This window comes from Zootoca vivipara, chromosome 12, assembly GCF_963506605.1.
Source record: "Zootoca vivipara chromosome 12, rZooViv1.1, whole genome shotgun sequence".
Lineage (NCBI taxonomy): Eukaryota > Metazoa > Chordata > Lepidosauria > Squamata > Lacertidae > Zootoca > Zootoca vivipara.
In genome coordinates this window covers 56,904,105-56,930,076 of record NC_083287.1, presented here as the reverse complement: position 1 = coordinate 56,930,076, position 25,972 = coordinate 56,904,105, and the positions used below count along the sequence as shown (strand labels likewise).

At 51.6% G+C, this 25,972-nt stretch overlaps 1 protein-coding gene across 1 annotated transcript; it reads left to right on the top strand.

Annotated features, from left to right (window-relative positions):
- Positions 1 to 1,157: 1,157 nt before the first annotated feature.
- On the top strand, positions 1,158 to 24,532 carry CSPG5 (chondroitin sulfate proteoglycan 5). Its single transcript, XM_035129802.2, has 5 exons — positions 1,158 to 1,211; positions 3,825 to 5,370; positions 12,460 to 12,648; positions 18,976 to 19,048; positions 24,341 to 24,532. Exons 1-5 carry the CDS (start codon positions 1,187 to 1,189, stop codon positions 24,500 to 24,502), a joined length of 1,995 nt encoding a protein of 664 aa, XP_034985693.2. The 5' UTR covers positions 1,158 to 1,186; the 3' UTR covers positions 24,503 to 24,532.
- The last annotated feature ends 1,440 nt before the right edge of the window (positions 24,533 to 25,972 follow it).

The following is a 25,972-nucleotide window of genomic DNA, read 5'->3' as shown; positions in this document are numbered from 1 at the left end:
CACTTGGCCTTCCTCCATGCATCCCTCCACCCCTTGCAGCAAAGCAAGACCCCCTCCTCTCCTCCTGCTCTGGAGGGCAGGACCTGAACCAAAGGCTTCAAGTTACAAGACAGGAGATTCCGCCAACTAAACATCAGGAAAAACTTGGTAGGAGTGGTTTGGCAGTGGAACACACTCATTGTGGCCTCTCCTTCCTTGGAGGTTTCTAAACAGAGGTTGGATGGCCACCTGTCCTGGATACTTTGCAATTCTACGGTTCCCTGCTTCCAAATTGCTGGAAACCCCATTAGGGGGAGCTGCGCTTGTGTTCGAATCCTGCTTTTTGGCTTCCCCGCAGGCACCTGGCTGGCCATGGTGGGAGGGACGAGATAGGCCAGGGGCCTGATCCACCTGGGGCTCTTCTCCCGTTTTCATTCCAGTTCTTCCCAAGCTTTGGCTGGGATTCCTGCATTACACGGGGTTCCGATTCTACGGTCCGCTATCTCTCCGGTTTGCGCCCCCTTTCGCATCCATCCAACCCCCAAACACTTCCAGTCTCCGTCTCCCCCAATTGCCTTCCGTACCCACCACCCCAACCCCAGCTCTAAACTGTTCCGGGGGGGGGCGTGTATGCATTGCAGCAGGACCCGGCCTTGGCGAGCGACCGCGCGTCCAGCAGCTGCAAGAGCGCAGCGGCTGCAACTGGGCAGGGGGTGCTGCGCGCGCCCGCGCCTCCGCGCCCGTGTGTGTGTGTGAGTGAGTCTGTGTGTGTCTGTGTCTCTTCTCCACCCCCACCCCCCGCGGGCACCGTAATCCTCCTTGCAGAAGCGCCTCCTCCTTCCTCCTCTCTCCTCCTCCTGCTCCGCGGCTCCTGGCGCTGCGCGCAGCGAGGCGGGGCCGGCGCTGCTGCTGCTCCTGCCGCTGGATTTGGGGCTGGAGGCGGCGGCGGCGGCCGGGGGACGATGGGGCAGCGGCGGCGGCGGCATCCTCCTCCTCCTCCTCCTCCTCCTCCTCGGGCCGGCTGGGCGGCGGCGGCGTCTGGGCGCTGATCTCGGGGGGCGCGGCTGGGCGCGCCATGCGGCGGGGCGTCCGCCGGCGCTGAGCGGCAGCCGGAGCAGCGCGCGGAGCCTCCTGCCGAGGGCGGGACGCGGCCGAGGGTGCACGGAGCATGGGGCGCGCCTGGCTCGCCTTCGCCGCCGCCGGCCTGATGGCGCTGGCGGGCCTCCTCGCGGGTAGGTGGGGGCGAGATGGAGTGGGGGGTGGGAAGGATGGAGACGCCAACACACCCACCCACCCCCATATTCCACCCTTTTCTCCTTTTCCTCTACCTGGATATTTTCTGGATTGCAAATATTTGAGGGTTTTTTTTGGGGGGTGGGGGTGGAATTTGTAACGGGGGAACCGCCCCCAACCCAGACACAGTCTCATCTCTCTCCCACCCCCACGACCACTCCCCTCGCGCAAAAAACAAGGAGGGCGCATTTTTATTTTTGGGCAATGGTTAAGGAAACTGGGGGAGCTTTTTCAGGAAGTGGGGTGGGGGACGGTTAGGGCTGGGGGGTGTAAAATGGCCACATTGGGGTGGGAAGAGAAGACACCCCCCCAAAAAAAATTGATACCCACCCTTTTTCTCCTCTCCCCATCCCACCCCCCCACCCCCATTTTGTAGGATGAAACAGCTTTCGGGGATGTCTACCGAGTAATTTGGTGGCGGCGTTAGTTGTAATGCAAGACACGTGTTACAAAATCCACACACTCTCCTCGCCCTGCTCCCCCTCCCCTGCAAATGCATTTTGGGGTGTGTGTGTGTACCCCCCCAAAAAAAGGAGGCTGTGGCGAATGGAGAGCTGGAGGGCGGGGGGGAGGGGCGGGCGGCGGCAGCGGCGGCGGCGGCGGGAGATCGCAGCGAAATGCGGGATCGCACCGGATCACGTCCTGGTGATTCCGTTGCAGACGAGTCAGGGGTGGTGGTGCACCAACGAAGACCCTCTGTGCCATTCTTGGCTGCACACACCCCTCTCAAATATATATATATGTATATATACCGTAACCGGTATATATTTCGAAGATCGAATGAATGGAAGAAGAGAGTCCCTTTATTTCTTAAAAATGCGGGTCTTGTTTGATGGTGGAAGAGATCTGTATAGTCTCCCGGTGACTGTGTCCTGTCGTAAATAAACCCCAGACGCTTGGAAGGGAGTGAGAATTATCCTGCCTGCTGCTGCTGCTGCCAGCTTCAGATGTGTAAATCTATGGATTTTCAGGTCAGAAGGCCACAAAAAACCAGTGACTCAGACCTTCCTTCCAGATGGGGGACTGCAAAATGAATTGTTTTCCCTGCAAGACCCCTCAGCTGCCTGGCAGGATCAGACCAGGATCTGATTCACCTGTTCTAGGATCTGGTGATGGCCAGTCAGACAGGTGCTGCTTGGGAAGCTGAATTGAGGTGTGTGTGCCTGTGTGTCGGCATGGAGATGATGTCCACCCTTCTGGGGTCTCTCCATCCATCTTCTCCAGCTGGTTTTGCCTGCAGTCATCTTCTTCAGTCACACCCCCAGTCCTGGATGCTCAAAAGCCAAACAGACCCCCACCTTCTTGTATTTATTTATTTTCCTGGTTTGAGGAGGGGGTGTTTCCTACCTCTAGAACCTTTTTTCTGTTTGCCATCGGCTTCTCTTCCATTCCGCCGTCGTTTTCTCTGTTCGCTTTTGTCTTAAGCCTCAGAAAAAAAACCGAGTTCTTTCTCAGGGAAGCCAAAATTAGAACACGGGGTAGGTGGGGGTCTTGTCAGAGGGAGCCCAGCCTTTGCCCATGGATGGATGGGTGGAAATATTTATCCCGAAGGTTGATCAGGCTGCTTTCCTTCCTTGCAGGGAGATGTCCACTGATTTGGTAAATAAACCCAGAGGCGATGGTTAACGCCAAAGACATTCCCCATATTTACACCCCACTCCTTGCTACAACCAGCCAGCTTCTTCTCTCCCCCCCCCCCCCACCTTCCAAGTGATTAATTCTGCTCTACTACACTGGGAAAGAGGGGGAAGGAGAAAAGCTGAATCAGGCAGCCAGAATGTGTGGGAATGAGCTGCGAGCCGAGACCAATGCTATTTTTGACACCGCAGCAAGGAAGAATACGAATATAATAGGGAAAGTACCATTCTGTGCGCTGGAAATGTCCGTAGGAGGTTCTGGGGTTTGGAAAAGCAGAGAAGCTGAATGTTGGAAGATTCAGGGCGGATAAATGAAAGTCCACCTTCACGCAGTGCTGAGTTCATCTGTGGAACTCCCTTCCACAGGAAGCACTGATGGCCAACCTAGGTGACTTTGAGATAGGACTGGGCAGATTCATGGAGGAGAGAGCTATCAAGGGCTAACAGCCCACAATGGCTATGCTCTTGCTTCCGCCGTGGCAGAATCCCAATCCCAGTTGCTGGAAACCGCAGGAGGGGAGATGGCTCCTGCGCTCGGATCCTGCTTGTGGGCTTTGCATTGAGACATCTGCCCCGTTCTGCCCTGATGCAGTTTATAGCTCAGTTGTCGGAGCATGAGTTCTCTTGATCTCAGGGCCGTGGGTTCGAGCCCCACCTTGGGCAAAAGGTTCCTGCATTGCAGGGGGTTGGACTAGATGACCCTCGGGGGTCCCTTTTGACTTTTCTATGATGCTATGTATCAGGTTACGAGGACAGGATGCTGGTTGGGCCTGATCCTGCAGTTCTCTTTTTAGGTTCTTATTTTGTGGCGGGAGGGTGGGAGCTTAGCAACGCCCCCGGGTGCACGGAGATGAGCGCCCCTTCCTGCTTGCGTGCCTCCCCACTCACAAGCGCTTATTCCTTTCTTGCCTGCAGCCTCTGAGAAACCTGCCGGTTCCCCCAACTCCACGGACGTCCAGGGAGCCCCCTGGCAGAGCAGGTCAGCCGCTGTGAGCAGAGAGCCGCCTCTGAGGAAGGAGCACCCCTTGCCACCGAGACCCAGCGCCTGGCGAGGGGGGAACGCCTCCACCGCCAAAGCCTCGCAGGCAGCCGGAGCGAAGGAATCTCAGCTCAAGCCACCTGCCGTTCTCCCAGGCGGCGATGGAGAGGCGGTCGCTTCTGACCCCCCAGCTGCTGGCAGCCCCCCAGGGGCAAGCGTCACGGTGAGGTACTTTTCTGGCGAGATGGAGGAGGAGAAAAACGTGTCGGGCCTCTGTCTGGGCTGCCCCGGAGGGACTCTCAGCCAGCCTCAGGAGCCTTTTTTGGGGGGACGCGACGGCAAGGGCCCCCTGGAAGCTTTGTCGGGCGGAACAGGATTTGCCCAGCCAGCGCAGGGGCAGGAGGAGGGGGCGTGGAAGTTACTTGATGGGAAAGACGGGGCAGCGGGGAGCCCCCGCCCTGCCCTAGAGAGCCAAGAGGAAGCTGGCAGTGGGGACCAGCCCGCCAAGGCCTCCCCAGATCAGGGGGAGTTGGCAGAACGGACCACGACGCCAAGGTTTGCGCCAGCAGAGACCAGCTCTCCCACAGGCCTGGGCCACAGTTCGGCTGAGGCAGACCTCCTCCTCGACACGTTTGGGGCGGCGGTGCTGCCGTCCCCCACGAGGGCCGACGTCCAGCCCCCCGAGGAGGGCGGGGCGGTCCCAGAGCAAGACTCCGCCCAGAAGGAGGAGCCTCTGGAGCTGTGGGTGGAGTCTTCCAGCAGCTCGCCGGCCGAGGGCGCGCAAGGCCGCACCGACCTGAGCTGGCCGGGTGCCGAGACCCCCCGGACGGCCGTCACGCCTCCGGTCAAGGCCTCCCCGAAGCCGTCGCAGGACCCTCTGGCCTCCGAGATCATCGACATTGATTACTATGACCTGTTTGATGGGGAACGGCTTGGCGGTGCCGGCCTGGACTCCACCAAGCGGAAGCCGGTGGACGACAAAGGGATGTCCTGGTCCCTGCACGACCTCTACGATGACTTCACGCCTTTTGATGAGTCCGATTTCTACCCCACAACTTCCTTCTACACCGACGGGGATGAGGAGGACCTGGACGAGCCGGAGGAAGAAGAGGAGGAGGAAGACGGCGGAGGAGGGCTGGCCAGGGATCTGGAGGACGAGAACGGCTTCCGGGTCCCCACGCCCGCAACACCCAAGGTCCACACCGCCGTCCAGGAAGTGGAGCCCACCAGCCGCCGCTACGTCGTCCCACCTCTGCAGACTTTTGTCATCTCCGCGGGCGGCAGCAGGGCCACCCCCAGACCCCGTCCGGCGGAGGTTGGCCGGGACCTCGGCCTGTTGGGCGTCGTGGAGAACGGCACAGAATGCCGTAGTGGTTTTGTCCGGCACAACAACTCCTGCAAATCCATGTGCGACACATTCCCCAGTTATTGCCACAACGGGGGCCAGTGCTACCTGGTGGAGAACCTGGGGGCCTTCTGCAGGTGAGGTGCTACCTGGGGGAGGAGGCTACCTGGGAGTGGGCGGGGCTTCCCTGGCAGGTGAGGTGGGAGTAGCAGGGGCAGCTGTGGTCGCCGTGCTGCAGGGGGCGCCACAACTGGAACGTGGAAGATGAAAGGCAAAGGGGAATTTTAGCGACACCCAGGGTGCCGCTGAAATTTGAGTCCTCCACTGGGAGGACTTGAAAGGTCTGGGGTGGGCCATGCTCACCCTAAGCCTGGTTTTGGAGCATAGATTCAGCCTCCACCCAAAACTGCTCTGGGTTCAGCTTGGTCTCCACATTGGACAGGGTAAGGGGTTCGAATTCCGAGCTGGTCAGAGTGGATGGTACCAGTTCATAGTTCAAATGGGTGAGTGCTGTTAACTAAATGCCCCCCCTCTGGTGTAAAAACACACAAAGCTCCCCTTCAAGTAAGAAGGCCAGGACATCAGGGGCAAGACAGCAAAACCCTCAAGAAAGATGACGTGATAAAATTACCCATAAGGAAAAATGGCCGCAATAATTGAAAGGCCACAATAATTGAAAGGGACCCAGGTGGCGCTGTGGTTAAACCACTGAGCCTAGGGCTTGCTGATCAGAAGGTCGGCGGTTCGAACCCCTGTGACGGGGTGAGCTCCCGTTGCTTGGTCCCAGCTCCTGCCAACCTAGCAGTTCGAAAGCACGTCAAAATGCAAGTAGATAAATAGGAACCGCTACAGCGGGAAGGTAAACGGCGTTTCCATGTGCTGCTCTGGTTTGTCAGGAGCGGCTTTGTCATGCTGGCCACATGACCTGGAAGCTATACGCCGGCTCCCTCGGCCAATAATGTGAGATGAGCGCGCAACCCCAGAGTCGGTCACGACTGGACCTAATGGTCAGGGGTACCTTTACCTTTACTAATTGAAAGTAGCAATGGACCAAAAACAGATTAAAACTCGCACCACCTTTCTAAACATCTGGGTGGACTTCCCTAAATTAGAATGTTTCTAACATGTGCGGAAACGAGTCCAGCGAAGGTGCCTGCTAGATGTCAATAGGCAAGGAGTTCCAAAGTTCAGTCTTTGTTTAGAATGCTCACGCTCCTTTTCATGGCTCTAGCACCCTCTAGAATCTAGAGAATCTAGTTCCTGGTTGTACCAGGAACGCCGAGGCTCCGTATTTGGGGGGCAACTGTGCCAGAGGGGCAAGTGGCCTGCTTTATGGCCTAATGAACCACATACCCAGCATGGCGACATTGATGTGCAATTCGTGTGCTGCCTTGCAAGGTTCCCACCTAGGAGAGCATTGGGGGTGTCTTAGAGCAGACAATTTGGGGAGCCGAGGAGAAGCATTGGCTCAGCCTTCATCGCAGCAGAGACCACACACACCTTGCACTCTTTCTCCATAGGACTGAATGGGAGGTAGCAACTTAAGGTGGAAGAAAAGGGGCACGTCCCTCTCGGCATGCGGGCTAAATCTGGGAAATCTCACCTGACACCCCCCCCAAGTGGGAATCCGCTCCTCTTTGCTGACCCCCCATATCCTGAGTTATCTGAGAATTATAGAGTGGGAAGGGAGCCCCAAGGGCCATCTGGTCCACCCCCCACTGCAATGCAGTAATGTGGGGTTTGGGGTCATACTGGACAGTGATGGGGCTCTAGGGAACTGTCTCATTGACCTGGAGCAGGAGTGGGGCACCTGTGCCCCTCCAGGTGTTATTGGGCTACACCGCCCATCATCCTCTGCTGACCGCAGTTTGCCCATTGGCGACAGACAATATTTTCGAGAACTGCAACAAAGTGTTGCAGCGCGGAGCTCTCCCATCAGCCACGGGCTCTTGCAGGATATCCCATGCCATTCCCTCTTCCCGCCCCTGGACTCCTCCTGTTTTCCCATTTCGCCCCTCCCTTGCATTTCCTATATTTATTGCATTTATATTATTTATTGCATTTATATTCCACCTTTTCCTCTGAGTAGCTCACGGTGGTATGTGTGGTTTCCCACCCACCCACCCCCTCCTTGTTCAGTCCCCCCCAACAATAACCCTGAGAGGTAGGTTAGGCCAAGAGGCAGGAACTGGCCCCCAAGGTCACACACCTGGTGAGCTTTGTGGCTGAGTGGGGATTCGAATCCTGGGCGCACAGGGTGATGCTAATTGGTCTCCAAAAGGTGTGTCCCGAGTGCTTCATTTCCGACGCCTGTTACAACGAACCTGGGAGATAATAATAATAATAATAATAATAATAATAATAATAATAATAATAATATTTATACCCCGCCCATCTGGCTGGGTTTCCCCAGCCACTCTGGGCGGCTTCCAACAGAAGTATTAAAATACAATAATCTATTAAAAATTAAAAGCTTCCCTAAACAGGGCTGCCTTCAGATGTCTTTTGAAAGTTAGATAGTTGTTTATTTCCTTGACCTCTGATGGGAGGGCGTTCCACAGGGCAGGCACCACCACCGAGAAGGCCCTCTGCCTGGTTCCCTGGAACCGCCAGAAGGCCCTCGGCGCTGGACCTCAGTGTCCAGGCAGAACGATGGGGGTGGAGACGCTCTGTCAGGTAGGTTCGATGCTGTCTAGGGCCTGTGCACTCTGCCCGACCCAAGGTTTCGAGAGGCAGCCTGAAGGCGTCTCGGCTCCTGCGTGCCGAGCGGAGAAGGGGAGGGATTTCCCGGGTGCTCCCTGCCCCCACAGCCCCCTGCCTGCTCAGCCGAGCTGGAATTAGGTCAGAGCCACGCTGATGGGATGCTCTCCCTGAGTCACTAATCAGCTCTGACAGACAGCGACGGCGGGAAGAAGGCGCGCTATATCCAGCGACGGCGTTCTGGGTGCGAGTCACGGGGCGCCCCAAGAGCAGAGCTTGGGTAGGGGTCCTCTGTGGGAGGTGCACCCCTCTGGGATCCAGCAAAAATCCTGAAGCGCAAATGGGAGGCGAGTTCGGATCCTGCCTCACTCCTCGTTGACTCTGGTGTGCCGGACCTGTACCTCTAGGCAGGGGAAGGATGGCCTGTTCAGCGGGTGTGGCACATGCTGTGCATTCCTAAAGTCGTACAATTGTCTGGTTTTGGAGGGACCGAGTGGGTCATCTAGTCTGACCCCAGCAATGCCGGAATCGCAGGTTACTAAGGCCTGATACACCCACCTGCAGTTTCCCTGTGTGTTTCCTGGTCCTGATGGGATGAGCATTCTTTCCAGCTTAATCCTTTTTTTTTTAATTGCATGATAGTGGTTTATTCTGCATTGCGGGGTTTTTTTTTTTTAAAAAAAACTTTGCTTTCACACTGCATTTTGTAAAATTATCATTAGCCATACTGGGCTCTTGCGAGAGAAAGTGTGAGAAATGAAGAAGTCGGTGGTGGGCAGGTTTCGGGCCCTCTGGGTGCTGCAGAACTACAAATCCCATCATCCATTGGCCATGGGGCCGATGGGAGTTGCAGTTCAGCAACATTTGGAGGGCCAAGGCTCTCTCCCTGGCCTCATTCCTCTACTGTTAAGAGGCATGCCATGGACACACACATGATAGCAGGGTGGATTTGATTTAAATCAAATTGATTTAAATCACGATTTAAATCAAATCGATTTAAAACACTGGTCAGTTTCAATAGCTGTTTATATTTGGACAACTTTTCTGCTGTACTTTATTGGAAGAAGAAAAACGATCATTCTCTTAATAACAATTTAAACCATTTATTTAACGAAAACAATAACATTATAGCATATGTATCTACGTTCGTTAACTGATGTGGTTAAACGTTTGTTTGTTTTTTGTAGTCTGAGTTTTAGCACACATGAAAAACTTAAAGAAAGCAGATCCTTATTTCCTGATTAATAGCCTTTGGACTACAATGCAACTTAAATAGAAAACTATATTTAGAAAGATTTTTCCTCCAAAAGCATTTTATTTTAAAAATGCAATTTAAATTTAAAATAAATAAATAAATCTGATTGAAATTTTAAAAATCTTTTTTTATTTTTTTTTTAAAAAATCATTGATTTTTATCCACCCTGCATGAAAGCCTAGTAGAGCATTCCCCAACCTGGTGCTCCCCACTCCCACCCCTGTGTTTTGGATGCAAACTCCCACCAGCTGCATGATGGGAGTTGTAGTCCAAAACGACGCCATCTTGGGGGAAGCCAGGGTCCTCTGTGTGTTGCAGCAGCTCAGGCCGCCCTAACATTATTGCGCAATGTGCTGTAACTTGGGGGCTTCCCTTTCTCTCGATCCAGAGCTGCAGTTAGCGCAGAATGCTGCAGCACGATTGCTGACAGGAGTCAGGCCTTGCCAGCCTATCACACCTGTGCTCAGATACCTGCACTGGGTTCCAGCTTGCTACTGCGCAAGGTTCAGGGTGCTACTATCAGTATATAAAGCCCTGAACAATTGGGGACCAGTTTACCTGCGAGATTGCCTCACCCCACATGATCCGACTTCAACTGGTGGAACTGGCAGGCGCCAAATAAGTCCCATTCGATATTTGCAAGAGCTCAATATCTGAGTCTGGCGGCACTTAGACTTTGGAACTCCCTGCCTGTTGATATTAATAATAATAATACCTTTATTGTCAATGTGCAACCTGTGTACAATGAAATTAACCGAGCCTCCCCCCAAAAACACACTCAATCTCTGTGTGTTTGTCGCACCAACACACCAGCCCTGAAAGTCAGTTGCACTATATTATTTTCCGTTCAGCATCCTAACAGCCCACGGATAGAAACTGGTTTGTTTTTTTATAAAAAAGACAATTTATTAAATTTTCCAATTAAGCACATTTAAACAATAACAAAACAAACAACAACCAAAAACACAACATCACATAAACATAAAAAACACAAAAAAATTCTTCCAAACATCTTATCAATTATTGCAATTCTCTTTGCTCTGCCGAGCTTCGACTTCCCTCCCTCCCCCCAATCGGTGTTTTTTTTGTCCATTCCTGTCTTACAGTTTCTTTATTCCTTCTATTGAAAATCAATTCGTAGGATTTATTTCAGTCCTGAAAGTGTCTTTAAACTTCTACAGTTCTTCTCCATATAGTCCACAAATTTACTCCAGTCCTTTTGGAACTTTGACTCTCCCTGGTTCCGGATCCTGCTAGTCAGTCTTGCTAATTCCGCATAATCCATCATTTTTGTCTGCCACTCTTCAATGGTCGGTAACTCCTGAGTTTTCCATTTTTGGGCTAACAAAGTCCTAGCTGCGGTTGTCGCATACATAAATAATACTTGATCTTCTTTCACAATCTCCTGTCCTATAAGTCCTAATAGCAAAGCTTCAGGTTTTTTGGGAAATGTATATTTAAAAATCTTTTTCGATAGAAACTGTTTTTTAGCCTGTTGGTACGACTGATTATACTTTTATATTTCCTGCCCGAGGGTAGAAGATTAAAGAGGTGATGGCCGGGGTGTGAATCGTCCCTGATCATTTTTCTCGCTCTCCTAAGGCAACGATCCCCTTGCGATGTCATCTAGCGGACTCAAGGGACAACCCATTATATCATGTGCTATGTTCACCACCCTTGGTAAAGACTTTCTGTCCGTGGCTGTCAAGCCAACATACCACACTGTGATACAATATGAGAGGACACTTTATATTGTGGACCGGTGGATGGAGGTCATCAATTGTTGTTTAACATTGTTCTTTCGCAAGACCCTGAGGAAATGGAGTCTCTGTTGGCCTTCCTAACCACCTGAGTTATGTTGATTTTCCAAGTGAGGTCTTCACTAAGGTAAACTCCCAGGAATTTAAAGGAAGAGGCTCTCTCCACACAACCCCATCCCCTGATATACAACTGGGCTAGTTCCCCTCTCTTCCTCCGAAAGTCCGAAAGCGAGCACCTTCACTGTAGATTCTTCTGCGCCTGTTAAAAAACATTCAGCCCAGTCAGAGGTTGAGAAAGCTGGTGCAAGCCTTAATTGTAATTTTAACTTTTCGACGTCTGAAATTACCGTTCCTTAATTTTACTTGCCTGGCGTGCTCTGCCCCATGGGGTCACGAAGAGTCGGACACGACTAAACAACAACAACTTTACTTGGTGGTTTCCTTATGGTTCTATCCTTTTTGCCAACCTCTTTTGAGGGTCTTATTTTTGCATTCGAGCGGCGTATAATTTTGATGAAACAAGCAAATAGGTTGCTGCTTCTGCTGCAATGTGGGGCTGGTTCACATACTGAGCCTAGCCCCAGACTGGCGACCTGTTTGTGCCGCTGAGCTGAACCAGGCGTAGCTTTCGAACCCGGTGTTGGCACCAGCACATTAATGGGCCTTTCAAGGGAGCAAATTCCCGCGTTTACCGAAGAGTCACGAATCTGTCCCTTTCATCCCTAGCCCCTTTCCCTGGCTGCCATCTGCATTGCAGGGACAATGATACTGGCCTACCTTGCAGGACCGTTGCAGGGTTTTCTGAATTATTATTCCATTAACAAGAAGTGCTCAGAGCACTGGAAACTTGCTACAGAGGTTGTTGCAGCTCGGCGCCTTCTCTGACAAGCGATGTCCCAGGGAAACAGACAAGCTGGTGACATGCGGTTATCTTTTCCTAATGTATCCTGCCCCTAACCCTGGAAGCTCCACTTTTAGCCTTTGTGGGTAGGCAACCCCCCCTGGAGTTGAGCTGGGGGGGGGGTCAAGATCCAGTGACGGGAGAGCAAGGGAGGCCTCCCCTGTGGAATGCCGTCCTGGCAAATGTCAAAAAAACTGCAAAAAAAATTCGTAGGCATCTGAACACAGCCCTGCTTGGGGAAGCTTTTAAAGCAGGCACCCCCAAACCTCGGCCCTCCAGATGTTTTGGACTACAATTCCCATCTTCCCCGACCACTGGTCCTGTTAGCTAGGGATCATGGGAGTTGTAGGCCAAAATACCTGGAGGGCCACAGTTTGGGGGTGCCTGGTTTAAAGGTTTGGATTTTCTTACTTTTTTATTTGCATTTTTGTTAGAAGGCATCCAGAATGGCTGGGGCAACCCAGTCAGACAGGCAGAGTATAAGAAATTTATTGTTGTTATTATTATTATTATTATTATTATTATTATTATTATTATTATTATTGGGATTGATGGCTTTCCCAGGCTCCCCCTTTGCTGAGCAGACCTGGCTTTGCCTCTCACCCCGCAGGTGCAACACTCAAGACTACATCTGGCACAAAGGCATCCGCTGCGAGTCCATCATCACCGACTTCCAGGTGATGTGCATAGCCGTGGGCTCGGCCGCCCTGGTGGTCCTCCTCCTCTTCATGATGACCGTCTTCTTCGCCAAGAAACTCTACCTGCTCAAAACTGAAAACAGCAAATTGCGCAAGACCAAGTGAGTGGTGGCGGGGCTGGGCGGGCGGGTTTTTGTGCGGGCGGGTGTCAATGCCATGGATGGGTTGGACGCAGAAGAATGTGGGGGGTGGAACCAGCGGGTGAACCCCCCCAGGGAAGAAGGCATAGAGCCCAGAGACAGGTGTTGGGACAACGATGGGTGGTCAGAGGGAGAAGACTGGGAAGAGGAGGTGTTGGAATCTGGGAGACAAGAGGGCTTAGTGAGCGGGGAGAGTCTGTTGCAGAGGGAAGTCCAGAGTTGGAGGTAGAGCTGAAGCAGGAGAGGAGGGAGGCCAAGAAGCAGAGATGGGTCTGGCTGGTGAAGAAGCACAGGATGTCTCCTCCCTGCTTGTCTCCCAGAACTAGGAGAGGCATGAACAGGGCGGAGGAGAGGTTGGCCTCATGCAGGGGCAGTCTCAGATTGCTCGGGAAATCCCTGGAGAGGAGGTGGGGACTTTCAGTCTCGGCAACTGATTTTCATGGAGGAAGGCTCCTGGGAATGAGCTGCTCTGCTCATTAGGCCGCACACCAAGTCAGTGGAGATTGGTTTTTTGCTAATGAAGAGCTAACTCCGTCTTTAAATGGTGTGATCGCTGACTGGCAAGGAAGAGTAGGGAGACGGACGTTCCTGGAAAAGGTTTTGTCTTCATCCTTTTATTGCAGAGGTGCCGTGTGTGTGTGTGTGTGTGTGTGTGTGTGTGTGGCTTTTTTGCCCTGAGGGCCACACTCATCTCTGGACAACCTTGCAAGGGCCGCATGCCAGCAGTGGGCGGGGCCTGGGGCAAAAGTGGGTGGAGCAACACATGTTTCTCTTCATGGAGGAGAGGGCTATGGAGGGCTAGCCAAGATGCTCTCCCTCTGTGGTTAGAGACAGCAATCTTCTGGATCCCAGTTGCTGGAAACTGCAGAAGGGGATAGTTGCTCTTGCGCTCGGATCCTGCTTACAGGTTCCCCGTCTGGTTGGCCACTGTGAGGACAGAATGCTGGCCCGATCCAGCAGGCTTTACTTATTACGATCCTGCCATCAATGACAGGCTTTGTGGGATCCCTGCTCCGGTGGGGGAAATGCCCCTCCCAGCCCCCATCCTGTGATTTACGGGTTGGGGGGTTTTCCGGCTGGGAGAAATGCCAAGTGTTGTGTGTGCCTGGGATGGAGCGCCTGTCAGTTCGCCTCTTCCGAGGGCTGTAAATTTCCCAGTTGACATCAGAGGAAGAGGTGAAGCAGAGTGGAAAGGGGAGGGGGAGCTTGTTCTGGAAAATGCACACGGCGGCATTTTTCAGAACTGACTTCCCCCTCCTCCCCCCTTTTATATATAAAAAAGAATTTATCAGAATAGCAGTTTGCATGATCTTCCCGCTAAGGAAGATAAGACGACTATAAAATTCAAAACAGCAACCATTAATTGTGCATTTGCTGAAAACCCAATTAAAACTATTTAGTTTAATTACTCCACCAAGCCTGGTGAACCTGATCTTCTCAAAGTCTGATTGTCCTCTAGCAAGAGTCCTAAATGCCACATTGAGTAACTTTTTCACTGCTCAGTTAATTCCCAACGTGACGGATGGGCTTGATGCAGCGAGTCCAGTTTCCCAATGTCTTGTTTATTAGACATTGTCTTGTTTATTATTATTATTATTATTATTATTATTATTATTATTATTATTATTATTATTATTTCTTGAATTTATATACCGCCCTATACCCAGAGGTCTCAGGGAGGTTCACATAAAAGGATCACAGTATATACAATGAAAATAAAAGCAATAACCCAATAATATCCCCCCCCCAAAAGAGCCACATTTTAAAAGGCTATGGGATGTCGATCAGGTCAACCAAAGGCCTGGTTAAAAAGGAACGTTTTTGCCTGGCGCCTAAAGGTCTATAATGAAGGTGCCAGGCGAACTTTCCTGGGGAGAGCATCCCACAGACGGGGAGCCACTGCGGAGAAGTTAGCAAGAGTCTTCAATCCCCACTTCCAGCACCCACCTCTTGCCCCCTTGCCTCTTAGGAAATCCCCCAGGGAATCCCATTGTCCTCCAGGAGGTGGCACTTCCCACTTTGGGAACTGCTGGGCTACCCAATTCATGCAGTTGTGGGGCAGAATCCTTTCTGGGCTGGACTGCTTCTGCCCGCAGGTGAGGGAACTGTCAGAACATAAACACTGCAGGAGAGAGAGACACCCGTGACTCTACCCCAGCCAGACCCATCTCTGCCTCTGGGCCTCCCTCCTCTCCTGCTTCTGCCTCCGAGTCTGGACTCCTCTCTGCCACAGACTCTCCCCGCTCACTAAACCCTGTCGCCTCTTCAGATTCCAACACCTCCTCTTCCCAGTCCTCCCCTTGTGACTACTCATCCTTGTCCCACCACCAATCCCCTGGCTCTGAGCCTTCTTCCCTTTGGGGGGGGGGTTCCCCAGCTGGTGCCTCCCATCCCTCCCCTGCGTCCAGCCAGCCCCGAACCCAAGAGCCCCCTCCCCTCCTGTGGTTCCCAGCTACTCGAATCCAGAAGCTGTGCTGCCTCCGAATGTGGAAGCAGAGTCGTCAGTAGCCTTTTCCTCCTCCACGAATTTGCCCAATCCTCTTTTTTAAGCCATCTAGGTTAGGTGGCCACCCCTGCCTCCTGTGGCAGCGAGTTCCATAGGTTAACTGTGCGCTCGTGTGCAGCAGAACTTCCATCCCATCCACCCTGAAATCTCCCAGCCCTCGGCCTCATTGGATGCCCGCGAGCTCTAGCCTGTCCCAGGTCCCTGTTCCTCTTCTTCAGGCTCAGCGTTGAGCTAAACCTGGAGGCCGGAAACTCTGCTGCCTGCTGGTCAGCGCCGACACTGCAAGCTGTAGCCCTGCTCACCCCGCATAACCCCACTTAGCATCTGGAGGATGGGAAGGAGGGAGGGAGGGAGAGCTCCTGCGCTTGTGGGCTAAGGTTACTGCTTTGTATCCCAGCTCCTGGCTCTCCTCTCTCTCCCCTGAGCAGGCCAGCTCCCTAATGAGCGGTTAATTGCTGTTTTGCAAAAGTGCCATCAGTAATTACCAAGGAGGGCTTTGCACTGTCTGGCAAGACCTGTGGAGGTGGGGGGCAGGGGGGGGGGAGAGCAAAGGTAGTTTTGCCAGCAGCTTCTGGGCACTGAATACACTTTGAGCTTTTCCCTTACTGTCTTCAGTAGAACAACTCTAAAATACGGGGCTTTTTTGTTTGTTTTTGCATGTCATGAGCATCGCTGTTTTTTTGCCAAGGCAACGGCATTTGTGGTTATCGCCGCTGGGAATGACTGCACCCCAAACACCAGGAAACAAAAGGCTCCCAGTGGTATCCTGTCGGGAAGGTGCAAAATGATAGAGTGGGTTTGCCTCAAACAAAAAACTAGCCCCCCCCCCCCGTCTCCCTCTGAGAATCCCAGATGACCTCTAACTTCTGGCTGCGATGAGCCATTTTTCAAAGCTCGCTGTCATGACAGAATCCAATAATTGCCCCCCCCCCCCAAGCTGCAGGCACTCTAGTCTTTCTGACCCAATGCACTTTTTGTAGCAGTGGCTACGCAGATGCCCCCTTGGGAGGTTTACAACTCGAAGGAGGCAGCCCCCCCCCCCCCGGCTGCTTTGTGCTCAGCACCTGGCAACCAGAGATAGACTCTTCCTGGATATGGAGGTTCTGCTTAGCTACTTAGCACCAAGGCCGTTCGCATGCCGCGATTTTGCAGGAGGACGGAAAACCCACGGTGCAATGCCTTCCGTGCAAAAAGGCAACATATCGAGTGCGCCTCTGCGTGAACCTTGCTTTAAAAGCCGGCTTCTAGCCATTGTGGACCCGATTCAATGTACTTGGGAGTGCACCCAGCAAAAATCTCAGGGTGGGGGTGAAACCAAATTTCAAAGATGCCCCATCTAGTCGGCATCCTGTTGTCCCAGATGCCTCTTCTGGGAAGCCTGCAAGCAGGATTTGAGCACAAGAGCAACTCTCCCCTCCTGTGGTTTCCAGAAAGTGGGATTCAGAAGTATTGCTGCCTTCCGCTGTGGAGGCAGCCTAGAGCCATCCTGGATAGTAGCCATCGATAGCCCTCTCCTCCTCCTTCATGAATTTGCCTAACCCTCTTTGGGACGCGGGTGACGCTGTGGGTTAAACCACAGGGCCAAGGGCTTGCCGATCAGAAGGTCGGCGGTTCGAACCCAGCTCCTGCCAACCTAGCAGTTCGAAAGCACATCAAAGTGCAAGTAGATAAATAGGTACCGCTGTGGCGGGAAGGTAAACGGCGTTTCCGTGTGCTGCTCTGGTTCGCCGGAAGCGGCTTTGCCATGCTGGCCACATGACCTGGAAGCTGTACGCCGGCTCCCTCGGCCAGTAAAGCGAGATGAGCGCCGCAACCCCAGAGTCGTCTGCGACTGGACCTAACAGTCAGGGGTCCCTTTACCTTTTAAAGCCATCCAGGTCGGCGGCCATCCCTGGCTCCTGTGGCAGGGAGTTCCACAGTTTAACGGTGCGCTGCGGAAAGAAGGACTTTATTTCAAGTGCCCTGAATCTTGCTCTGGAATAACTGGGATCCCCCCCCCGGGCTGTCTGCTTTGCTCTGGAACAGGACACCCCTTCTCTATGGGGCCTTGACATCCATGTTGGGTCCCTGTGATGCAGCTGGGTCGCTTCCAGGCAGGGTGTGTGTGTGTCTCTCTCTCTGCTCAATATGTGCGGAGATGGGTCCCTGGCTTCTTAGCAACAACACATTGCTTGGGGGGGGGGAATGGGAGGGAGGGAGGGAGCCTGGGAACTGCCGCCGCCCCTCTTCCCCGAGCGCCCCTTTCCGCCAGGGGTCATGGGAGCGGCTTGCATTCCTATGCCCTGCTTTTTCTTTTGCAAATGAGCTGGGTTTCCCCCCCCCTTAAAAAAAACAACCCGCCTGAGTGCGCAGCCACAATGCCCCCCCCACATCTCCCTCCCAGGTCCCTTAAAGAGCTTTGCAGGGGAGAAGGGGGGGGCTGAGCAGCTGGCAACTCTGCATGGGGGCGCCTAAGCTTGGCAACAGCAGATGGCCGTATTGTCCTTCGGGTGGGGAGGGATGGCTTTGTATGGCGGGGGGCTGGGGGGGTCTTTGAAGGGAAAGATTCTCTTCCTTGGCATCTTGGGGGGGGGCAGAGGTCATCTGAGAGGCGGGGTGGGGGCAGCGTTGGTGAGAAGCAACACAATTCCCTTTGGGGAGATGCATGGCATGCCACAAAAGGTGGCGGATTGCGCCTTCCTGGCACCCAGCACCCACGCTCCCCTTGGGAATGAGGCCGTGGAATGATAAAACAGTAGAATTGCAAAGGGACCCTGGGGGGCATCTAGTCCAACCCCCGTGAAATGCAGGAACCACAGCACTTTTGCTCCTGGCCCTGCCCACCCTTGGAATGTGGCCCCCAGAAGGTTATGTTTAGGGAAGTTTTTAATGTGTGATATTTTAATGTATTTTAATCTCTGTTGGAAGCGGCTGGGGTGGGGTACAAATAATAATAATAATAATAATTATTATTATTATTATTTGGGAGGGAATGTGGCCCTTGCGCTTTCCACAGTTGTTAATTGGCATCTGTTTCTCACTTTCCTGTATATTTTCTACTGCACAGCTTTATATCTTTTTGTTGTAAACCCTGTGATTTTTTTTTAAAAAAAATGAATTGGCAATCGATAAATTCATTATCGAAGAGGGTTTTCTACCCCCTGCGTTAATTGTCGTAAGAAATGATGAGCAGTATGTCATAATTATTATAATTATTCTGACTCCACAATCAGAAAAATAAAACGATGGTCCCAGGGGGGCCACAACCTTGGGTTCGAAGTTATTCGCTTCTGACTCTGGGGATTCCGTGAACGCTAATCGCTTTAAGCAAAAACGACGCGAAGCACAGCCGGGAGGTTTAGGCAGGAAACTTTCCTCCTGGGAGGTTCTCCTCCGCAAGTGCAAATTTGGCCAGAGATTGCTGTGCGGAAGGCACTCTGCAACTGCTCAGAGGCAACCTCTTCCCAGCGCTTCATCCTGTTCTGGTGCTGAGCCATTGCTCTGCAAAGTGAGTGTGGGCGACGGCTGACTCCTCCTGTGGGAAAAGTTGTGGAACGAACGGTTAGATTGCTTCATTTTTGGAGAAGGCTTTTTTTGGGTGGGGTGGGGTGGGGGAAGTACAACTGGGTGTGCAGAAGAGAGAGTGGTTGCGGGGTTGGCCTAGATGACCTTTGGGCTCCCTTCCAAATCTGTGATTCTATGACTCCTTCTGACCTCCGTATTCTCTCCTTCCTTTCCTCTTTCTCTCTCTCTCTCTGCTTCTTGTTTGTTCCCCCTCTTCTCTCCCCCCCCCCCGCCGGCAGATACCGAACCCCCTCTGAGCTCCACAACGACAACTTCTCGCTGTCCACAATTGCCGAGGGCTCGCACCCAAATGTAAGGAAATTTTGTGACACCCCCTCCAACCTCTCCCCTCATGCCCGTGCATTGGCTTACTATGATAACATTATCTGTCAGGTAACTCGTCTTCTTCACGTCTCCCCCCTTGCTGCATGCCCCCCTCCCCCCACCCTTGCCTCCCACCCCCCCTGCCTAGCACGCTCAGACCAACACCAGCAAGAGAAAATGCTGGTGCCTGCAATGGGGGGGGGGGGGAATAGTGAAGTCAGGGGTCTGGCGCTACCTGACCAGAGATAACTCCCAAAGAGCCCCGTTGGCTTTGGCCAGAGGCCCACCTAGCCTGGCACCCTGTTCTCCCAGCGTCTAAATGCCCCAAAGAAACGACGAATCAAGGTAGACTGCCCCTGGAGCTGGAGGTTCCATACGAATGTCAGAAGAGCCAGTGGCCAGTCAGGTTCCTCCAGGAAATACCCTGGAAGGAGCCTCATAAGTTCCTCATAAGTTCAACTCCAAACTCTTTCTTCTCTTCTCCTTCCTGCGAAGTGCCCAGTTATCCCAGTGGCACATAGGGGATTCCCACAAGCCACGACCTGAGTTCTATATTTGCACACTCCCCACCTGTTATTTTATTTTTCTGTTGGAAGCCGCCTAGAGTGGCTGGGGAAACCCAGCCAGATGGGCGGGGTATAAATATATTATTATTATTATTATTATTATTATTATTATTATTATTATTAATCCAGGCAGCTGGTGTTCAAAAGCATCTCTGCCGTCCTTTTTTTCTGCGAATTTATCTAATCCCCGTTCAGGTTGGTGGGTGTCGCTGCCTCCTGCGGAAGGGAGTTCCCACGTTTAACGGCGCCCTGCGTGTGAAAGTCCGGCCCCCGCCCTGCCCTTTAACAACATTCAGCTTCCTTGAATGCCCACAAGTTCTTCCATTATGAGGGGGGGGGCAATCCTTCCTTCTCTCTGCACACTGTTTAAACTTCTGCCACACCCGCCGTCACTTGCCTTTCCTCCTCCAAACTGAAAATGCAACCTTTTCCCTCATAGGGAGTTGCTGCAACCCGCTGATGATTTTCTACAGAATATATCCTTTTAAAAGGGCAGCTCTCTGCCCCCCTCTAGTGGTGGGGCTGCTCCATGCAGGAGTTGTGCCGCTGTTGCCCCACATGGCTGTCTTTCTCTGCACCCCCTCCGTTCATCGGGCGCACTGAGCCTGCCTGCCCTCTTCCAGGGCCTTTGGGAAAGTCAACCAAATTTGCATAAAATCCACTTTTATCCAGATTTTTTTTTAAAAAAAAAAAAACCCTATGCAAATTAATGCTCTAATCCTATATAACTTTACCTGAAAGACTCCCCGTTTAAGTCTGCAAGCCGTCAGGACAATGACTGCCAAACCTGCCCTGCTGGGTCTCCGGCAGCTTTGGGGCAGCCGCGTAGAATTGAAGCATTGTAAGGGACTCCCCAGCGGTCATCTAGCCCAGCCCCCCTGCAAAGGAGGAATTGCCACCAAATATTCCAAGAAGCAGGACTCTGGAAACGATGAAGGCCTTGCACCTTTCAGCCAAGTAACTGTTTGGCCTGGCGATGCACATGCTCAGCTCCAGAACAGCGATTGGGGGTGGGGGCGGTGTTGTTGAACGTGGCCCCCGAGATCTCTTGATCTGGCCCTTGGGACTGTCAAGCCTGCAGCCTGCTGTTGCTTGCCTGAGCGACGCTTTCCCCATGAATGTGCTTCCTGCCCCTCCTTCCCTTCCATGTTTCCGCAACCCCACCCCACCCGCCTCCCTTGTGTCCATCCTCACGGGGGCTCGGGCCCTGCTTGTCTGCGTGCCAACAGCCACATTCCCACACCCACGTCTGGCCTGGAGGGGGGGTCTCGGGGTGGGGGCACGAGGCTGCTATGCGCTTGCTGCTTCCTCTCTCCACCGCTGCCTGTGGGGGGAGGAAGTGGGGGGCGGTTAGGGGCGGGGGGGGGAGATGGTGACACAACAGAGCATGTGCAGAGAGCATCAAGGACACTCTGGGAGCGTCAACACAGACCTCCTCAACTGGGGGTTTCAGCAGCCCAGAGCTTTGTGCGATATTTATTCCATTGTTTAATATTCCACCCTTCATTAAAACACACAAAACACAAAAATCTCTGAGGACTTCTCAAACCAGATAGATAGATGGATGGATAGATGGATAGATAGATAGATAGAGAGACATAGATAGACAGACACACATACACACATATTAATGCCACAATCCTATGTGCATTTTCCAGGGAGTAAGCTCCACCAGATTTGTTGTGAGTTGCTGCTGGCTGATGTAGCAGGAGGTCCCAATCCATGATCCACCAGCTTTCCTACATATTGGGTTTTTAAATTGTATTTCAGTTTGAATCCTGTGGTATTCAAACTGCGCTACAATAAAAAACGCAGCATATACGAAATATCGTCGGCATCCGTCTGTCTCGGGAGACAGTGGGAGAGTGGGCGAAGTCAAATAGTTGTCGAGTAGAGACCAATACAGGAGAGACATGTTTTGTTGCAGCTGGGGCAGAGGAAGGCTCCCGGGCAGCAGTAAGAATGCAGTTTAAAATCATGCAGCATCCTTACAATTGGTGCAGCGGGCAGACAAACTGTTAAGCGGGTTGCGAAAACCCCTGGCTCATTCCAAGCGGTCGCAGTTTGGGGTCCCCTGGTATATAGGATTGTGCAGTTTAAAACCCCAAACAAAACACAATATAGCAACCTCATCGTTAAAATCCAAATTGAGAACAGAAATCTGAATTTATGGGCTGGGGGGCAGGGTCAATAATAAAAGCTGGGTCATTCCACATCAAATGAACGCGAAAAACAAGGGTTTTGTCACCCACCACCTCAGATTTTGATGAAATTTGGTGCACACCCTTCCCCTCTATCGCAAACGGTTTTAATTTTATAGCACTTCAAAGTTTCGTTAAATCTACATTGTCTGTCCCTCTAGAGACCCTCGGTACACCTTGTGTACATTTTATTTTTTCCCTCCATAACCAATGATCAGATCTCTTTGAAATTTTACACAGAGCTCAATAAAAGGATGAGGTTTTCAGAGAAAAAAAATACACCAGCACTCAAAATATTTTATGAATGCCAAAAAATTTTTTTTAAATAAATGTACTTGTAGCCTAGTTTTTTTGGTGGAAAAACTAGGCTTAGAAAACCTGAATTTTCCGCATGCGTTTCCAATTACTGTACAAATACAATATCGCCAGCCTGCATTTCTCCCCAAATCATATTTTTACACAGTTTGCAAAATGCTGGGAGCTGTTCGACCAACTGGCCACTCTCTGAATGAAATTCTACAGTGTGGGGACCGATCTCCTGGCTCCATCTGGGAGAGGAGACTTTCCCAATCTGCAGCCTGCCAGATGTTTTGGGTTTCAATTCTATCATGAAATAGCAAACTACCCCCTAGCTTTGGAACACATTTTTAAAAGAAAAGCCTGCTAGCTCTTCAGATACCTTTTAATTGAATGACTTTTTACAGAAATGCTTGAAGCAACTGATATTATAGTTTGAAGACTTGTTTGTTCTGTCATATTTTACTCCAGAAAGACCCACTTATCCTCAATAGATCCCAGGAAGGCAAACATGTATGTACAATATATATATATATTTTTAAATGTGATCCCATTGAGATCCCAAGAAGAAATTTTGAGATCAACACCCTGGTACTCTAAACCAGGCATGTCCAACAGGTAGATCGTGATCTACCGGTAGATCACTGGACGTTTGCGGTAGATCACTGGTAGATCATTGGCTCCCCCCAAAGAAGCTGAACAACTGTGGCTCCCCTAAAAAGAGGTCAACATTTTACCTCCTCCCTGAAAATGGGCCTTCGTCCTTCCTAAAAAAAAGCTCATCAACAACTTTGACCTGAACACCCAAAGAGGGGGTAGATCACTGCCAGTTTTTAACTCTATGAGTAGATCGCAGTCTCTTGGGAGTTGGCCACCCCTGCTCTAAACTACCCTGGAGTTAAGTGCCAGAATCCTGGTGCTGTCCTCAGAAGCGTGGTTGCTGTGTTTGCTTTTTAACTACATTTCCGTAGTCGCCCCACGTAACAGGAGTCCTCTTATTGGATCGGGGAGGAGAAAACCCAGCAACATAAAAATGCAGTTTGAGGCAAGAGAAAACCGTAACAAATTAAAGAACTTGAAACTTAAGACCTACGGCTTAAAATTTGATTTAAAACGGGGAGGTGTGGCAGTTAAATTGCTTAAAAAGGCACGGACGAGCAGAAATATCTTTGCTCGGCACATTTCATAGAAGGGGGCCTGGAAGACCTCTCTGTGTGGAAATCCGTTCCATAGCCAGGAACACAGAGAGTCAGACCATTGGTCCAGCTAGCCCATGGGTTGGCAAACTAAGGCCCGGGGGCCGGATCCGGCCCAATTGCCTTCTCAATCCAGCCCACGCGCAGTCCAGGAATCAGCATATTTTTACATGAGTGGAATTTTAAATTTTATTTAAAATGCATCTCTGGGTTATTTGTGGGGCCTGCCTGGTGTTTTCACATGAGTAGAAGGTGTCCTTTTATTTAAAATGCATCTCTGGGTTATTTGTGGGGCATAGGAATTTGTTCATTTTCTCTCTCCAGAATATAGTCCAGCCCCCCACAAGGTCTGAGGGACAGTGGACCGGCCCCCTGCTGAAAAAGTTTGCTGACCCCTGAGCTAGCTACTTCCCACACTGACCAGCAGCTGCCCTCCAGCAAGTGAGAAGGGCGGCATTCCCAGCCCTCCCTGGAGATGCCTTTTGGGACTAAACTTGGGAATTTCTGCATTCAAAGGATGTTCTTTCACGTTGAGCTAGGGCCCTCCCCAGCTCCAAAAGATTCCAGTCCTCATGGAGGGCTGGTTTGAATGAGTACCTCAGAAGCTGCCTTATTACCCAGTCAGGGCCTGGATCCATCCAATTCCTTATTGTCTGCGCTGATTGGCAGTGACTCTCCAGGATTAGGGCCAGGGATATTGCCAAACCCCTGGGGATTAAGCCCAGCTGCATTGCAGGGGGCTGGATTGGATGACCCCACGGGTCCCTCCCAGCTCTACTGTTGTATGATTCAGGAGCTTGTATTTTTTTTTTTACCTCAAAGCATAGAATTCTGGCCTGGCCTGGATTAAGAGCCAAGGACCAGCCTTTGGGCCAGGATCTGACCCAAAGCTTTCCCCCGTCCACGCCAGGCCTTCCTTGGGAGATCTCTGTCGCCATCGCCGCTTCCAGCGCTGACTCCTTTTCTCTCTCACGCTTCCTTGCTCCCTCCCTTCCTTCCTGACCCCCTCCCCCCGTTTAGGACGACCCCAATGCCCCCCACAAGCTTCAAGACCCCTTGAAGTCCTGCCTGAAAGACGAGGAGTCCTTCAACATTCAGAACTCCATGTCTCCCAAACTGGACAACGGCAAAGGGGACCCGGACGACGCAGAGGTGAATTGCTTGCAGAACAACCTGACATGAGAGCCCAGAAGGAGAGAAAGAAAGGAGAGAGAGCGAAAGAAAGAAAGAAAGAAAGAAAGAAAGAGGAAATGAGGAGGGAGGGGGGAAACGGAAATAAGGCAAAACAAAACATTTAAGAGCACGAATGGTTGTCCCCTCTTGTACAAAGCTCATTTCTCGTAATTGTTTGTTCTCTTTGCTATCCCCACCCCGACTTCATAGCATGCTTTGATGTGTTTTGTACAGCGGGAAAAACAAGGGTAATAATAAAGAATACACAAGAAGACGAAACTGTTCCTCTATCAAGTGTGTCCCCCCCCCCCAATGAATTGTGTGTGTTGGGTTGTGTGTTCCGTTGCCGTCTGTATAATGCCTGGGTTAGCCTCACTCCTGACATTTCCCCGCCCCCCCCTCCGTCCCTCCCCAAATCTCCCCTCTCACTGCTGTGATTTCTAAACCTTTGCTGTGACTCGACTGACTTTTTTTTGTATTTTACCCAGCCTTTTTTGGAGAAACAAGTTTAAAAATGTGAAAAAAATTAAAAGATCTTGAAATAATAATAATGATTAAAAAACAAAACATTTTTTTAAAAGTTAAGCTGCTGCTGCCGTGTGTCTCTTCCTGCATGTGGGGTGAGGTGGGGTCGTGGGGTCAGAATTTGGACGGACAGCTGCTTTGGAAACGGCCAGGCACGATTCCTGCATTAAAGGGGGGTTGGTCTGGATGACCCTTGGGGCTCCTTTCCAACTCGAGGGTTTCTAAGTACTCCCAGGATTTGGGGAGGCGAGAAAGGCAGGCGTTAACTGCGACAGGTGACCTGCAAATGCTGTGATGTGGGGAAATAATAGTAATAGTAATAATAATAATAATAATAATAATAATAATAATAATAATAATAATTTATTTATACCCCGCCCATCTGGCTGAGTTTCCCCAGCCACTCTGGGCGGCTTACAACAGAGACATTAAAATACACTAATTTCTTAAACATTAAAAGCCTCCCTAAACAGGGCTGCCTTCAGATGTCTTCTAAAAATCTGGTAGCTGTTTTTCTTTTTGACATCTGGTGGGAGGGCGTTCCACAGGGCGGGCGCCACCACCGAGAAGGCCCTCTGCCTGGTTCCCTGCAACTTGGCTTCTCGCAACGAGGGAACCGTCAGAAGGCCCTCGGTACTGGACCTCAGTGTCCGGGCAGAACAATGGGGGTGGAGACGCTCCTTCAGGTATATTGGACCGAGTAAAGGGTATGGACCTTCTTCCTTAAGGGAAGAGGCACAGATTGAGGAAGCGATTTCGGAAATGTTATAGGGTCAGAAGGACAGAATGCCATTGCCCCCCAAATGTCGCCGGACCATTGCTTAGTCAACAGCTGCAGCCTTTGGCCAGTAGCTACCTCACCTCCAAAAGGACATCGTGGAGTTGGGAAAGGTTCAGGAAAACACAAGCCAAATGATCGAGGGGATGGAGCGAATCCCCTGTGAAGAATGGTTG

Bases quoted from the DNA above. Each gene is read 5' to 3' on its own strand.
- CSPG5 (XM_035129802.2), top strand. From the start codon at position 1,187: ATGGCGCTGGCGGGCCTCCTCGCGG. The intron at 1,212-3,824 runs GTAGGTGGGGGC...TCTTGCCTGCAG, and splicing joins GCTGGCGGGCCTCCTCGCGG to CCTCTGAGAAACCTGCCGGT. The intron at 5,371-12,459 runs GTGAGGTGCTAC...CTCACCCCGCAG, and splicing joins AACCTGGGGGCCTTCTGCAG to GTGCAACACTCAAGACTACA.